The sequence below is a fragment of the Anabas testudineus genome, chromosome 9, assembly GCF_900324465.2.
Source record: "Anabas testudineus chromosome 9, fAnaTes1.2, whole genome shotgun sequence".
Classification (NCBI taxonomy): domain Eukaryota; kingdom Metazoa; phylum Chordata; class Actinopteri; order Anabantiformes; family Anabantidae; genus Anabas; species Anabas testudineus.
The window spans coordinates 11,685,936-11,702,132 of NC_046618.1; the positions used below are offsets into that span (position 1 = coordinate 11,685,936).

At 39.3% G+C, this 16,197-nt stretch overlaps 1 protein-coding gene across 1 annotated transcript; it reads left to right on the forward strand.

Annotated features, from left to right (window-relative positions):
• Window positions 1-3,989: 3,989 nt before the first annotated feature.
• Window positions 3,990-16,117, forward strand: LOC113150913 (transforming acidic coiled-coil-containing protein 1). The gene is made up of 13 exons (XM_026343663.1): window positions 3,990-4,456; window positions 6,011-6,093; window positions 8,569-8,995; window positions 10,566-10,620; window positions 10,726-10,807; window positions 11,285-11,331; window positions 12,093-12,224; window positions 12,324-12,400; window positions 12,647-12,690; window positions 13,032-13,192; window positions 13,630-13,736; window positions 13,846-13,966; window positions 14,128-16,117. The coding sequence occupies exons 1-13, from the start codon at window positions 4,350-4,352 to the stop codon at window positions 14,194-14,196; spliced, it is 1,512 nt and encodes a 503-aa protein (XP_026199448.1). The 5' UTR covers window positions 3,990-4,349; the 3' UTR covers window positions 14,197-16,117.
• The last annotated feature ends 80 nt before the right edge of the window (window positions 16,118-16,197 follow it).

Genomic DNA, 16,197 nt, shown 5'->3' on the forward strand with positions numbered 1-16,197 from the left:
AATGCTGATTATTTAAAAATGTTATCTCATCCTGTGTTTGACCACTAGATGGAACCATATGACAGAGGAAGCCAAAAATGTGACCCAGCATTATTACTCAGTGATTATTATATACCTCTTCCTCATATTAAAACATATCTTTATTGATTAAAGATGCTGATCCACTCTTTAACTAGCTCTTATCTTTTACTTTGTGTGTTGTAGGCATTTGTGCAGGAGAATTTTCCTAGCATGCATAGTTTTCATTATATCCTGCTGCACAAAAAGTATGAATTTCATATTTATGGGTCCAGAAACAGCTCTGTGTTTGAGATAGACAGTGTGTGTTGTGTGTTGTGTGTTGTACTGTTCTATTAGTGCTTAAAAACTTCTGTATCAGGAAGTGTTGCCAAATTTAGGAAAGAAAAAATCTGTAATATGCTTAAAAATGATGGATGCATCACACAGCTTAGACGTGTCTTATGCAAATCCAACAATTAGAGCAGAAAAGACTCAGAACAGAACTTCTAAATGATAAAAATAAAAAAAATCACATTTTACTACTGTTATTTTTGGATGACTCAGAATCTTCACAGAAATTTACATTTAGTCATTTGGCATTTTTATCCAAAGCAAGTTACAATTGAGGTACAAAGCAAGCAACAAAACTACAGTCAGGGAGGAAACATTCAAAGCAAAGTGCCATGAGAAGAAATGTTTCAGTGTCATGAGACAAAAGTTCCAGATGAGGGACAAAGAACATTTTGTTCAAATACATAGTAAATTGTGTCTTCAGTAGTTTTTTTTTTTTTTTTGAAAACCTGTGTAACTGGAATATACTATCCACATATTTGACTTTGGACACATGACCAGGAGCAGTGCTGTAAATTCTGATAATTACATGTTTATTACATTTCAGGTTTGCTGTTTGACATTTGCACTGTGTAAATGTTGTTTTGAAATGCTAGGACTTTGTCATTCTTTTTTAAATGTAACTTGTAATTTTAAAAAAAACATAAGGGGTCAAGTCTAAAATTTAAAGAATGAAAGCTGTGATTATGCTTTGCAACATGAACAGAAAATATAATAAGGGCTCTGTTATTCTGAGCAGTACTCAGTATAAAAATGTATAATTTGTCTCTTAGGATGGTGCTAAAGTGGAAGATTGTGAGAGTATTAAAATACAAAATGGCTCACCCCTGAGGGTTTGAGTATGCTCGAATTTCTGCCCAGTAGATTAAGGAATAATAAGTAATAATAAGTAACAATAATAATAATAATAATAATAATAATAATAATGATAATAATAATAATAAGTACCTCATGTGGAAAGGTTGACATTTTGTCTGATAAAAATGAAAACAACTGTGCTAACCAAAGTGAGAATATGCTGATTAATTTATATGCAAATCCAACAATTATATTATGATTTTTAATGTAAAAAAGTTTGTCATCATGGTGAGGCTTAGCAGGTAAAGTGTTTGCCATGTACACTGTTAATTTAGCATGTTAACATGCTAATATGTGTTAATTAATTCAACACAAAATACAAATGAGGGATGGTCATTAGTTTCACAGGTACTGGACTAACTAAGACTTTGACCAGATGGTGGTGCATGAGGAAAAGTCATTAGGATTTAGCCTCTAAATTTCAGTCTAGATCATTGATGGACAGAGCAACTGACAGATCCATATTGCCATCCAGAGAGCCATACAGGTCTAAAAATAATCACAGTAAATTGAACGGAAGTCTGCCCATTAATTTGTAAGATGCTATACAAAATGTCAGCCTGGCTGTCTGACCTTCTGTCATCATGCCCGGATTGACTGCAGAGATAAACAGCCTGTGATAGTTGAGATGCTTTTTAAATTCCCTCTTCTGTGCACACACACACAGTTATCTCATGCAGTCACATCACCTCTGTTGTGACACACTAACATGTTTATTATTGCTCATTTATTCTTAGCTCATAACCACACATGCTGCTATCAGTCAAAATGTAATTGATGATTAAGGAGGTGCATTCTTGGTGGATTAACTGACAGCAAATGCACATAATGTGTGTGTCATGCAATGTTTCTATTTATCTCCATTAACAGTCTCTGCTAAGATGGCAGCTCTGGGTCACATATGGGTATACGTGCAGTATGTGCTATTTGTGGTTTCAGGGTATTACATAAGAGCTGATTCTTCTCCCTTTTCTTTTCTCTTCTTCTTCTCAGTCATAGCTCTAACAGACTAAATGTTCCCATAGAGTCTCTGAAAAGGTATGTTTACAGGGTTTGTGTGTGTCCAGGGGCAAGTTTACAGCTTCAAGGTGTAAACTTGTTAAATAGGATGTTCATTAAATAATGTGAGTGTGGTATTTGAGGGACTGTGTTAACTTCAGGTAAATCTTGTCCCCTGCAAGACAGGTACCTCTGCCCTGATTGATGGATAAGGACAAAGAAAAGAAAGAGACAATGTCAGGAATGAAAAGAAAAATGTAAACAAATGTTTAAGATTCACTCTTTGTCCCTTTCTCTTTAATTGTCAAAATACGCTCATCCTCGTCTCCTTGTCTCCCTCTGCCCCTTTTAATTAATGCTGTTTTCCGTCTGTCCTCCCTCTGATTTGTCCACCTACCTCAGATTGAATAGAGCCTCTTTCTCTGTGTTTACCAGTGTGTGACAGTATGTGCGTGCATGTTTTCTCATTTATCTGCCTGCATGTCTCTGTGGACCAGCACAGAATGACAAGCTTTAGAGCTTTTGTTTTTCTTTTCATGCGTTTCATGTGTGAGGAGTAAACTGAAGTTAAATAAAAACTCTCTGCTCCTTCTTTTTATTCTACCTGGTATCTTTTTTTTTTTTTTTTTTTCAGGAAATTAGTTTTCCTCCTGCTATTAGATTAAGCGTTGTCCATATCATTTCAAAGAATACATCTTGTCGGGCCTAGATACTGTGTGGGTGTGTGTGTGTGTGTGTGTGTGTGTATGTGTGTGTGTGTGTGTGTGTGTGTGTGTCTACGTCTGTGTGTGAGGGAGATGAATAAATGCGAAAGCTTGGACTTAGTGTTACATAAGCCATCCATGAACAGCCCCAGAGGCACATGTGAGAGTGCATGTGGGTGTGTGCAGTGAGCTTTTTCTCACTAATGCATCAATACTGATAAATTTAGATTTTCTGTATTGATTTATTTGCACTGTGTCCTGGATATTTTCAGTGAACAGTAGACCATGTATAATGTCAGTTATACGTATAAAGAGGACATTGTTACTACTTGTCCTTTCTTATTCGGCAAGGGAAAAGAAGAATACAGAAAGTGCTCTTTTCTGCAAAGTTTTGTGTTATAATCACAGTTTCCCACCGTCTCTGCCAGGAACTGCTAAGTAAGCAAACTGTAAACAACTCAACTTTCCTTGAAATTACCTCTTAAACTCACAGTGGGTTGTCCGACCATGTCAGCAATAGTTTAGTTTATTGTCCCAGTTCAGCCCAGATTATTATATGATGAAATATCTCAAAACATGTTGATAGCCAGAGCTTTACAGCATTATACTTTGTACGTCTAAGCAATTAGGGAGTTTGTAATTTTGTGTAAATGTGTCATCGTAAATTAAGCAAACTGCCATGAAGTCAGGATACATGTGAAAAAAAAAAAATTTAGAATCAAAACCAAAATTGACCGTTTCCTCCCTTTCTTTCCCTGACCTCTTTTGATCTCCTATTCCATTGAGACACAAACGTCTCAGAGTCTGCCTGTCCCAAAAACCTCTTGCTTATAAAAAACAGGAAGCTATGCCTCTCAACCCCCTCTCTTTGGGGAGGGAAGAGGCAAAAACCTGAGAGCAAGCAAGCGAGTTGGCAAACATGCAGTAGCACAGCGAGCCGATATCTGTTAACCAGCTGATCGTCCACCCAGACAAAGAGGGGGAGAGGGAGGGGAGCAGAGAGAGGAGTGACTAGTGATGCTCCAGTAATCTGCACTGAGTGAGTCAGTGCTGGGGAGAGCAAACAGAAACAGCAGCAGCATGAGACACCACTCTCTCTCTCTCTCTCGCTCTCTCTCTCTCTCTCTCTCTCGCTCTCTCTCTCTCTCACGAGCGTCAACAATGCAGAAGAGCAGGATGGGAAGGCTGAACGGCTAAGCGAGAGGAGGAAGTGAGACAGCCATACAGAAAGCAAGAAGGGAGGAAGAGAAATAAAAAGACAGATCGATAGCTGCTTTTTAGCAGCCTACCTACTTTTTGGAGTTGAAAGAATCCTGTGGAAGATCACTGAATTCCTCATTTGAGTTACAGATTGATTTAAATCAATCCAGAGAAAGAGGAGGTCTACTGTTAAACGTTGGAGGTGGCAGCAGATCTAAGATTCGACAAGCTGCAGGGATGTCCTGGTTGTCTCCAGTCCAGTGGGCCAAATGGACATGGTCAGCAGTGACTGGGGGTGATGGTCAGACCGGTCAGCCCAGAGTGAAAGATGACAGAGAGGACAAGTAAGAAAGCTTGGAGACAGATGTTTATGTTTATGTGTGTGTGTGTGTGTGGGATAGTAATGGCAGGAAGCTGGTTAACACGTGCCTACTTAAAATATCAGAATATCCAATTCAATCAGAAAGAATACGTCTCGATACTGTTTGGCCCTGTAGATTGACGGCGTGCGTGTGAGTGTGTGTGATCACTGCAGATTCCCCTGAGTCATACTGACAGGTGGTGGATATATACACACAGAGAGAGCGCATACACAGACATACTGATTGAGGCTCTGGTATAGTTTTTTCTCTACACTGTGGGTCCCTGTGGGTGCGTCAGGCTGCTGTCACTCGCTAAAAACAGATTGTTAGTCAAAATATAGACACTCAAACTACTGTCTTGTGACTCTCTTTGTGTGCACCATCCTGTTTCTTTATGAGACGCCAAACATTAAGAATCTGACTGTCCAGAGTTTAATGTGTGTTTGTGTGTGTGTGCTGTCAGTTGTGTAACAGTTGGAAGAAAGAAAGCCACAGTTTCCAAAGCTATTAAAAATCTTTTCTGACCATTTCTAGTTTCTAAGTAACCAACAAAGCTTGCAGCCGTTGGGGCCATCACTGGGACATGATTCAGTGTGTTTGTGTGTGCAGAGTGGGGGGTGGTTATGTATATTAGGATTAGCTCTGGATGGTGGTGTTGTACAGGGCTCCAGAGTGTGTGAATATGTTTCAGCGAACTGGTATCAAAGATGGAGTGCGGTTGGGTATTGGCACAGTGAGCTTCTTGTGCTGTTTTTTTATTACTGTGGATGTTTTGATGTGTGTTGAAGTGGCAGGAAATTGGCACACACACACACACACACACACACTTTCTTCTTCTCTCTGACTCTCCCTTCCTTTTTGTCTCTCCACGGTTTGGAAATAATTTGGGCTGGGTGTCTAGGCAGCTAACTCAGCGGACCGAAAGACTCTGTGTGTGTGTGTGTGTGTGTGTGTGTGTGTGTGTGTGTGTAGTGGGACACAGTGTGTCCTTATTGAGGGGCAAAGGATGCAGGTGGCCTTGCAGAGCTTTGCTTCCTCTCCTCTCCCTTCCTCTGGCTTCCTCTAAAATAAAAGCTGCTTGTTTATTTTAAGCTGCTTTAAACTTTGAAATCTATTGTTTACATGTCAGTTTAAGAAAACAGAAGATTGATATTGATGAATCAGTGCTTTATTTGGTAGAATGATTATGACATTGCAACACACAGCCCGTGCTGAATGAACACCATGTACTAGCTGTTTGTAGAATTCAAATTCAGTTACTGTACTTGGACTGACTGACGTTTTCAGTGCCTCTTTGTTTTCAAAGACAGTAGACTTCTGTTTGAGAAGCAAAACAGGCAATGTGATTTGTTTTTATCACATGCTCTAATTCAACAATTTTCAATGTCAAACTGGAGATTTTATCTTTTATTTCCAGATAATATGCCAAATGACCTCAGACCTCTTTCTTTCCAGTTCTTCTTGTTTTGTGTGTCTCTCTTTTCTCCTTTATGAATGATGTTTTGTTAAGGTCCTACATTGTTTTTCTCTCCACAGCTCTGACTCAGAGGGGACATTTGAGACTCCAGAGGCTGAGTCTCCAGGTGTTGTGAAGCTTCTGACCCAACTGGACAATGCAGGTGAGATGTCCTGTTTGGTACTCGTCACACATGAATGCTGACATTGGATGTTCAAGCCATTTCCTATATATTCTAGTTAACATCTGAGTATGTGAGATGTTATTAGACATAATGTAAAAACATAACAATGTTGACAATAGGTTGGGTGTGGTCAAAAACTGTGCCTAGTTTCAGCTGTTCATCACTGTAGGCTTAGGAAAACCTGAGTTTCAGTTTCAGTGTTGGTACTGGTACTAAAGATCATTGGTGGCGGGTGCATGGCAGATTTTGTCTTTAAGTTTTAGATTATGGATTGTGGATATGGATTATTGCAGTAGTATTAATTACACTAATGTGTTGAAATTAAATTTGTATCGGCAAAACAAGATTTCTGTGTAACTTCATGTTTGGTACATTATGTTGTTCACTGTGTTGCCCACAGAGTTAACATGCTGATCTTGGATCAGGACACTGTCAGCTGCCTGAGCTCTGTGTATGTGTGTGTGAAAGGTTATTAGAGATGTAGATGAGTTCTTCCCCATTAGACACAGACTGGTAAATCAAAAGTGTGTGTTGAATCCGGCTTGTTTGAAGCTGCCAAAGAGGCCCGTTGGTGTCCAGGCTCCCCTCTGTACTACTCTTCTCTTCAGCTGCCCTATTTCCACCCACATAGACATAAGCACTGCACCACCATGATAATAGATCAATTGAAGTACATCCATTGCATGGAAACAAATCTTATTATAACACTAATGTTTGTAAACTGGGTATCTCCATCTCCTTTGGAGTACATTAAAAGTATTTGATTTTGACATGTACTCTATGTTTGTTAGGTTTGGATGTCTCGGCTACTTGAAATTAGGCATGTTTTGACCAAAGCATATGGGACACTGTGCCAGATAATAACAGAGATTAATGTGTTTATTGTTGAAGCCAGGGTGCAGACAATAACAGTCTCCTTTTCATGCTAAAACAGCTACTTGCTCAGTTCAAAATCTGGGTTGGTTTCATAAATAAAAGATCGACTGTGGAGAAACTGATAGTCTGGTTCCCTATAATTAGACTCGGGCTGCTCAGGGGGGAATCGCAGTTTGTTCATGGAAATGAACATATCAGAGTCTAACCGTATGTACTGGTGAATGAGGTTGAAACTGTAGACAACAATGTGGCTGCCTATACCTTTTTCTCTTGCTCTCTTCCCTTTGGTCTCCTTTTCCTCTTTTTGGTTCAATGCTGAAACTGCAATAAAGCCTGATGTTGTTTTTGTTGCTAGGCCACGTAGTGGTGTGTAGTCTGCATGACTGGGTGTGGTTCCTCGACATCTGTTCCTCATCTCCAAAGGGTGTGTGAGAGGAGTGTGCCCAAAAGTCCCCAGATTTTGAGCAGAAGCTTAGCTAAACTCACATTAATTGAGTGTATGATGTAATAAGTCACACATCAGCTTTCAGTCATTAGAAATGATGGGAGAAATCGTTCCCACCCGAAGTGAAACCACAGTGATTTCATTCATGTTGTGTGAATGTTGAGAAGCAGAAGAATACAGGAGAGGGTCTTGTTGGTTTATTATTGAGTGAGCTTTACAGTGTGGGTGGGTGAAGTTTTCAGTACCAGAGCATCCTGTGTTTCAACAGCAGTGGGACTCAAGAGAGGCCAGCCTGCTGCTGTGGTCATTAGCTACATGTTAACGACATGTGTGAGGACTCAGGATGTAAAGAGAGGAAGCCAGCGGCCATTTTAAGTGTTCCAACAGGAGAAGGAGATGCGGTCACGTCAAGGTGAAATCCCTAGACACATAAAATTGCTAGGTAGCCACTGGATAGAGTGGATTTGTGTATTGTGTGAGGACAGAGAAATTAAAAGAGGGACTAAGGTTAGACTTTTCTGGGTTCAGCCCAGGAGTGGTTCTCCCAGTAACCTTTCTGATAAGTTTCTCAGTGGCTGTTGGTAACTGTACTCATCCTATCTAATACAGTGCAGAATTGCTTTGTCACTACAATATAGATCCTATTTAAATATATCTGTTGTCAACTAAATGCAGTTATAATAATACATCATTAAACCTTGATAAAAAGCAGAAGCAGAAGTAAAAGAGAGTGACTGTGTATATAAGGTTATTTTTGGTTCTTAATTATTGGCCTAGGGTTAAAACATGACCAGGTCATGGATTTAACATTAGGTTTTATGCATGACATTTGATGCTCATTATTTCTGTCCCAGCCGGCCTTACCTTGTGGTAATGAGAGGTCTTTTTTCTTCTTCCTCTTCAGTTTGTTTCCATCTCAGATGCTAGGTCTCACTAAACATTGTAACTCTGGATCAGATGACAGTTCATTAATCCACTTTTAGTCTTTCTTTGGTGTAATTTCTTTGTTTTGTTTACTCTTTTTATTCTTTGTATGTCCATATCATAAGTCTTATTTTTACTGTCAAGCACTAATTTCTTTTAAAAGGTGCTACAGGTAATAATCATACTTTTCTTCTTATCTCTTTTCACAGTTCTTGCTGATGTTACAAACCACTTTGCGGACCAGAACTCCAACCAGGACATTGGCACAGATTCATCTCAAGCGGTTGATCCCCTGAACAACCTCACCAGCTCCTTGCCTAACAACAGCACCTTTGCTTTGGATCAGAACCTTAATTTGACCTTTAACACCACACCCAGTCCAGGTGTGGGCCTCTCTCCATCCACCCCTCTGGCCCAGCCTCTCCGACCCCCATCACTGTCTGTCCTTTCCCCTCTGAACAAACCTGATCCTACAGAAGTGGATGATGAGGCTCCGGTGACATCTGACTCCAGCCCCGACTCCAACTTGATCCCGAGTCAGGACATTTGTGTGGACCCTGATTTGCTCAATGGCAACATGAACAATGTGCTGTTAAACTCAGAATTGACCTGTGAGACCAACAACACTATTATCACGTGAGTAAAACACTATAGACATGTATGCATATATGGCCAATAACGGCCAATCCAGTCATCAGTCATAATCATCCCCCTTCCAGTCAGTGCCTCCATTTACTGAGTTAGTGTTACTCACCGATTTTCAAGCTGAACAAACTCTATGCTCCTTTATGTCTGTAGGGAACAGTGGTGGATGCTCGCTATAGTGCACAATGAATATGAGCTGATCAAAGTGTTCCCTGTGTTCCCTGTGAAAACTGTGTTTTCTTTCAAAGTCTGTCAGCTATTGTTTCTCTCTACATCCATTCACTGCACCTGTTATTATAGTTTTTAATGTTTTTCTTCATTTATTTTTGTCTGAAATTAATTCACTTTCATTTTTATTTTCTGGAATGGTTTATTTTTTATGGGTGTGTGTTCTCGGATAGATGATGACCATTAAGTTTTTCACTGTTTTGGATTCGATTGAATATTAACAACAAAATGTTGATAAGGTGAAGTTCAAAGTGCTAGACAGTGCCCTCCTGTGGTTTGTTTCTGTTGTGGCGCTGTAGGTTTTTTATTCCATATCATATGTATTGTTGTCTAAACTTGTGGTCCTGTTGGTCTTTGTTAAAAGTTTGTTTAGTGTAACAGAAGTGCAATCAGCTTTTATTACAAATATTTTCGTTATCTCCTGATGAATGTGAATATCTCAACACCGTAAAAACTAAAAGCACCAGCCCAGAAAACACTAGATTTTTAAATATATATATTATATATTTATTATTATTTTATAATAGTTCTTATTTATTTTCTCTTCTAACATATTAGTTAAGTGGGTTTTAGAGAATTTAACACTACTTTAGTTTCACTATTTTGTTTCCAAAAGAGTTTCACTTGTCAGTTTAGCTGAATGCTCTCACCTGTCTGTTTCTAGTCTTGGTTTTCTACTTACTAAACTATAATAACCCTGCACTCACCTTCTGTTTAACCTAACCCCTCTTTCCCATCCTCTCCTGTGTCTTTCCTTCTTTTTCTTTCCAAACCTGCCATTCTGTTTCCCTTCTCTCTGTGTGGCATCAGGACTGCTGAGCAAGTCCATTTCCTCTGTGTTCTGTTGTAAGTACTGAGTCTATGGATGTGTGTATTTGTTTCTGCCGTCCAAGTTAAAGTCTGTATACAAGTCAAAGTGCTGGCTCACTACACAGCCTCATGTGTCCTTCACTACATCTAAATTTCTCTTCGGTAACGTGAAGAAAACGTGTGAGGAACAGAATTAAAACACGAGGGCCAAATGGAGTTAGTGAAAACCTTGCAATTCTCTCTAATTCTTTGTGCAGTTGTTCTTATTGCTCTTATTTTTATTTGGCAAACACTCTCATCCTTAATCTGCTTTTTCTTCTGCATAATTTAGCACATTTAGCAGAGCATGTAAGCTCACCACACATACATTCAGAGCAAACCAGTGAGGTCGGGCAGTAAGGCTTTCTTTCTCTACTGCTTTCTGTTCTTTCTGTTCATCGTTACATCTCCCCACATGTGTGCACACACACAGAAGTATGATCTGGTTTGCTTTAATAATGATGTTGTTTAACTTCATACTCAGGAACACCTGTAAAGTGAAGCAAAACCCGGTGGCACAGAAGGATTTTAGCGGACAGGTAAGAAATCCTTATGTTTCAGCTGTTCACTTTTTTAGCAACATCTTGTGTTCGCAAAACCTATTTAGTGATCAATGTGGGTGATTATGTTTGTTACTGCTTAAGGATGAACATCATGGAGGCCACGCCACAGATGAGGAGAAATTGGCAAGTAGTACAGGCCTAAAGCCAGACAAGGACCAAAGCAGTAAGTCTCAAAGATCATTGAATATAATATTGTGCTTACACTGTAGCATCTTTATGTCTGAGAGCCACTCGGTTACCACAAACACTGAAGGACTGTACTACACAGAGATCAATGAAGAGGATGTTAAAGTTTAGTCAGCATGCTTTAGATTCCCCCTGGCTAAACAATGTGACATGGTCAATGAATACCAGACAGCGATAAGTCTTCGTTCCCTTACTGTTACAGACACACACAACATTAATCATTAACTTTCCGTATTATTTTGTGTTACTCTAACACAAAATGTGACCCATGAGAACTGACACAGTGCAGTTGTTGAAAGCAGTGAAACAGATTGTTGTTGATATGAGATTTTTGAGTACAACTCACCATTACAATAACAACTGGCTTGACATGTTGACAAACTATATTATGTATGTTGTGTTATCAGATAAGTAATAATAGTAAGTAAATAACTGGGGTGTTCCTCTGTTTCAGTTTGTCATGTGACCTCCAAACCTGAGGAGTCAGACTGCTGCTCTGTGGTGAGTAAATTTGACAATATCCACTTATATCCACCCAGATGTACCAGGGGATGGTCTGTTTATACTGTACATCAATACAGCTGTACAACATTTTGCATGCTGTCAGACAAATTAAACCTGCAGCGATGACTCCACCAACAGTAACCACCGGGTGGAGCTAAAGCTCTATGTTGTGACCCCAAAGACAAATAATAGTCTTACAAGCCCAGACTTGCCCCAGCTTTACACATCACTATAATGACAACAGTGGCACATTCAGCGTCATGTATTTCTTTAAATGTGAATTCAACATATGACATTTAGGCAGTAAATACAAAATTGTGCAGGTCTGATATGATGACTGCACAGGAAGTATTTATCGTCTGCCACCATGTTCATCTGCTGTACTCAGGTGACAGATGGATTTAGATTATCATTCAGGAGATTACAATGGGAGGGTCATAATCCAGGGAAGGGCATAATGAGACAGTCAGAGATATGGAGAACAATAACAGAAAGGCAAGATGGTATGAATTAAATGGCAATGAGATAAGTTTGGAAGAATGATCAGAGAAAAGATCAGACATACAGAGGCAGACAATTATAATTTGTTTACTACAGGATAAATTATCTGAACTTAAATAAGTGTTTTCCTTATATTGTTTTTCCTGAATTAATGCCTTGTACCTTCTTGAAAACTTTAGATGGCCTTGATCCCATTATACATTTAGATGTAGAAAAAAGGTGGAGGAGCATATGACTGATTATTCTTTTGATCTCAGTACGAGGACACGTGCAAAGTGAAGAACACGTCCATAGGAAGTGAGATGCAGAAATCAGGAAGTCAGGTCCTGGATTCCATCTGCATCAGTGAGGCAGAAAAGCAGGCTGTTCTTACCCTCATCAGAGAAGAGGTACACACTTTTATCACACTCACAAAATATGTCTTTCATCTGACATGGGAGTCTTTGTTTGTGTACACAGTTCCACTCACAGTCAGCTTCTCCTTTTAGATCATCACTAAAGAGGTGGAAGTCAGTGACTGGAAGCAAAAGTATGAGGACTGCAGACAAGAAGTCAATGAAATGAGGTTAGTTGCTATATGCTTCTTACTTGGCTATGATGGAGAAGCAACCTTCACTGATTAGCAAGGGTCGTGGGAGGTGGCTCAGTGGAGACATTGTTAATTTTTTGTAGTCAAAAGTCACTAATTTATCACTTTTTATAAGTTCAATAGTACAGAGTTTGGGGTTTAAACACTATTGGAAGCACTGGTACCAGTCTGTCCCATCGTCCTGTCGTGATAACACCCATTGTCTGTTTTGTGTTATTACAGGAAGATTGTTGCAGAATATGAGAAGACAATCGCTCAAATGATTGGTGAGTAGATGTGTCCGGAGATACAATCTACTAAAATATTTGAACTGTGTGCTGAGGTGTGCAGAACAGACTTTTTATGTAAGTCTACATTTCACTGGTTGGTGTAATGATTGTGGTGCCAGCAATTGTGGCGAGTGAATCTTGTACTGTGAGCTGTGACTTAGATGCACTTACACTAGTGCCCATTCAGTGAGCATTGCATTGGAAGAGACAAGTCAAAGTCTTTTGTCTTTATTTTTCATCTACCACTACTGATATGATAACTGCAGTGTTAACACACAGAATACAAAAATAAGTTCTTTAGCACTTCACAATAAAGTCTTCCTCTTTGCTGTTCTCAGAGGACGAGCAGCGCAGCAACCTGAGCCACCAGAAGGCTCTGCATGCAGTGACAATGGAGAAGGAAGCTGCCCTGGGAGACCTGAACTCTGTGGAGCGCTCTCTGTCTGATGTGTTTCGGCGTTATGAAAATATGAAGAGTACTCTGGAGGGTTTTAAGAAAGTAAGGGCATCACAGGACATAAGTTCATAGCTAAGTGTCAATGTCAACTTTAAGAGCTGTAAAAGGATGAAGTTCAGAATAAATGGGAAGATGTCCTGTTGTTAGGAGCAGTGGTCATGTAGAGGTGAGGGCAATGGGTTATAGTGTAAATTGAAGGTTGCTGGTAACATCTGACCCTCAAACACAAAACCACTCGATTAAAACATTTATGCTTGAATTTTTCCCTCCACTTCATTCACAACTGTTTGAGAGCAGCTGCTTACGGGGAAACAGACAGCTGTGGTGGTTATATTGGGCAACTTCCAGGAGTTAATGTGTGTAACTGCAGCGGTTCAGAAAATTTAAAATAATAATTATGTAAGGACACACACCATTGCATCAGATTTCTTTCTGTTTAAAACTGTATAGAAGTAATACTGTGGTGTTTCTGTGACCAGAATGAAGAAGTGCTGAAGAAGTGTGCACACGAGTATCTGGCCAGAGTGAAGCAGGAGGAGCAGCGATACCAGACGCTTAAACTCCACGCTGAGGAGAAACTGGACAAGTGTGTAGAAAGTGAAATTAGTTCTGACAAACTAAATGCTGGACCTTTATTGGTTTGAGATGCTTAAATATAAAAAGTGTTCATTTCCATCTTTCCATGTCTTTCCCAGGGCCAATGAAGAGATCGCTCAGGTGCGTGCAAAGTCAAGCTCTGAGAGCATGGCGCTGACAGCCAGCCTGAGGAAGGAGCAGATGAGGAACGAATCTCTTGAACAAGCTCTGCAGCAGAAGGTGAAAGACATATTTATCTTTCTGCAGGTTAATTCTACGTGAAGCTTTTAGCTTGCAACAATATATACCAACAAGTGTGTACCGCCTTTTTATACTGTATTGTTGTGCTATTTATTGTATCATGCACTAAAAGTACTTATTCATTTGTTGTGTTGCCAAAGAATCAAGAAATCGAGGAACTCACCAAGATCTGCGACGAGCTGATTGCCAAAATGGGAAAAATAGACTGAGAGACGCTTCCTGAGAATGAGCCACTACAGTCCTTTCAGTCCTGCTTGCAGTGATGTCCTGTGCATGCCCCCTGCCAAGTAGCAGCTCTCATACCTATCTGTGCCAGCCCTGCATCTCAGAGACTGCTTATGTACAGATGTCTGAAGTAACTTCCTGTATACTACAATTGCACTACTTGTGACCAGAATCAACAAGGTTCTGTACATGTTGATTTTTTGGGGGGGTCTTTTATATGTGGTCACTTTGCATTTCTTGCCCTTTGTGAGGTCATGTGCACCTCTTGTACGTTCCTCCATCATGCCAATGAACAACAACCTTGTGACTCAACATAAATTCCCAGCACCTTAACAGCAGAATTCCCAGCAACACCTTATGTGGGATCATATCAGATTTAATGCAGGCTGAGGATGTTTTGAAGGTACATTTGGGCTTGTGCTTTCATGTTGTGTTGACAGGCATTGATTTATTTAAAGCAACAATCCATAAAATGTATTTTTCTACAAAGTACACATGGATTTTACTTTGAAAGAGAGAAGCTCAGGGGTATTAAAGTATGTGGGGCAGAACGGGGTCAGGGTTAAAGTCAAACGTCAGAAAAACTGGAGGAAATGATTCAGGATTGTTTGAGGACATGCAGTAGTCCTTAGAGGCCTTTGTGTGTTCAGGAGTGACACTGAAATCAGAATAAGTCTGAACCACATGTTAAACAACAAAATTTTCTTTACCCAGTTGACATTAAGATACAGGTGGGACAATTCAAGTAGCTGCAGGGTGTTTATCAGTCACAGAGAACACGACAATCATGCATAAACTTTGTGGTAGTGTCTTGTTCAATTCTTAATTACATACAGACACATCTTTATCCTGAAGTATGAACAGTGAACAAAATCACGTTCACTAATGTGTGTTCACTAGTGTGTGTAAAGTATCCGGAACAACGGGAAATTAAAATTAATCCATAGACACTATGTTTTGATTGAAAAAAAGTATGAAGAGATTACCAAGTAATGCAGTGTCAACAGTTCTTCTTTAAACCATCACTGTCACAGATCGTCCACTAATCACATTTACCTCATACAATGAAGTGAAGGAGGTTTCACTAGAGGTTTTGTCAACTGCTTATCTTATTGTGTGATGATGGTGTGAGTTATCACGTCTGTATTTGCAGCATTGCACTAGCTATTTAGCAGGAAAATCAGTTTCTCTGCATGTTTGGTTTCATGCCTTTGTACTTCAAAGGATTCTGATTGTTTCCTTAATGCACCAGTAAAATACTATAATACTGTAATGTTTGGCACAGAGCTTTAGAAATAACTTAGTAGGTTGTGATTTTAAATCTGGTTATCAGTGAAAATACTGAGCATCGGTTCTGGTTTTTAAAAAGTTATATATATATTTTTTCGATATTTACCTTTTTCTACAGAAGAAAACTCTACTTTTAACGAAATAAACCAGATGTATACACATACTCAGTGTTTATCGAAGGCTTAACAATAAATACCGTTAGTCTCAAAGTGAAACCGTGAAACATCTGCACTTTGATTTAAATCAGACGATATTTGGACAAAGAAACTGAAACATGTTTTCATTTTTATTATTTTTTTCCAGTCAACACAACACCGTCCTGTGGAGTCGGTCGCTGCTGAAAGACAGCAGGCATCTGACCAGCGTCTTTACCACAGTGTAATCCCGGCTATGAAATAAATCCACTGATTGGCCAGAGTTTAAATTTTTGGGCCATTCAGATGTCATGTTGCCTCTTATTAATCAGCTGGTTTGTGTTTGTTTTATAATATATTGTTTTGTCCCTTTAGTTTTCTTTTTTGTAATGTTTCTTCAAATATTGTTTGTAAATTAGAAATCTCACACTTGTATTGGCAGTCAGTTCGTGGACAGTTATCTAAATAAATAAATAGAATTGTTATACAATAAGCTTTTCCTGTATCTATTTTTTTTATTATTGCTCATTGTTACCTTCGCTACAGACTCACACCTGACTG

Bases quoted from the DNA above. Each gene is read 5' to 3' on its own strand.
- LOC113150913 (XM_026343663.1), top strand. From the start codon at position 4,350: ATGTCCTGGTTGTCTCCAGTCCAGTGGGCCAAATGGACATGGTCAGCA. The intron at 8,996-10,565 runs GTGAGTAAAACA...CTTCATACTCAG, and splicing joins ACCAACAACACTATTATCAC to GAACACCTGTAAAGTGAAGC. The intron at 12,225-12,323 runs GTACACACTTTT...TTCTCCTTTTAG, and splicing joins TTACCCTCATCAGAGAAGAG to ATCATCACTAAAGAGGTGGA.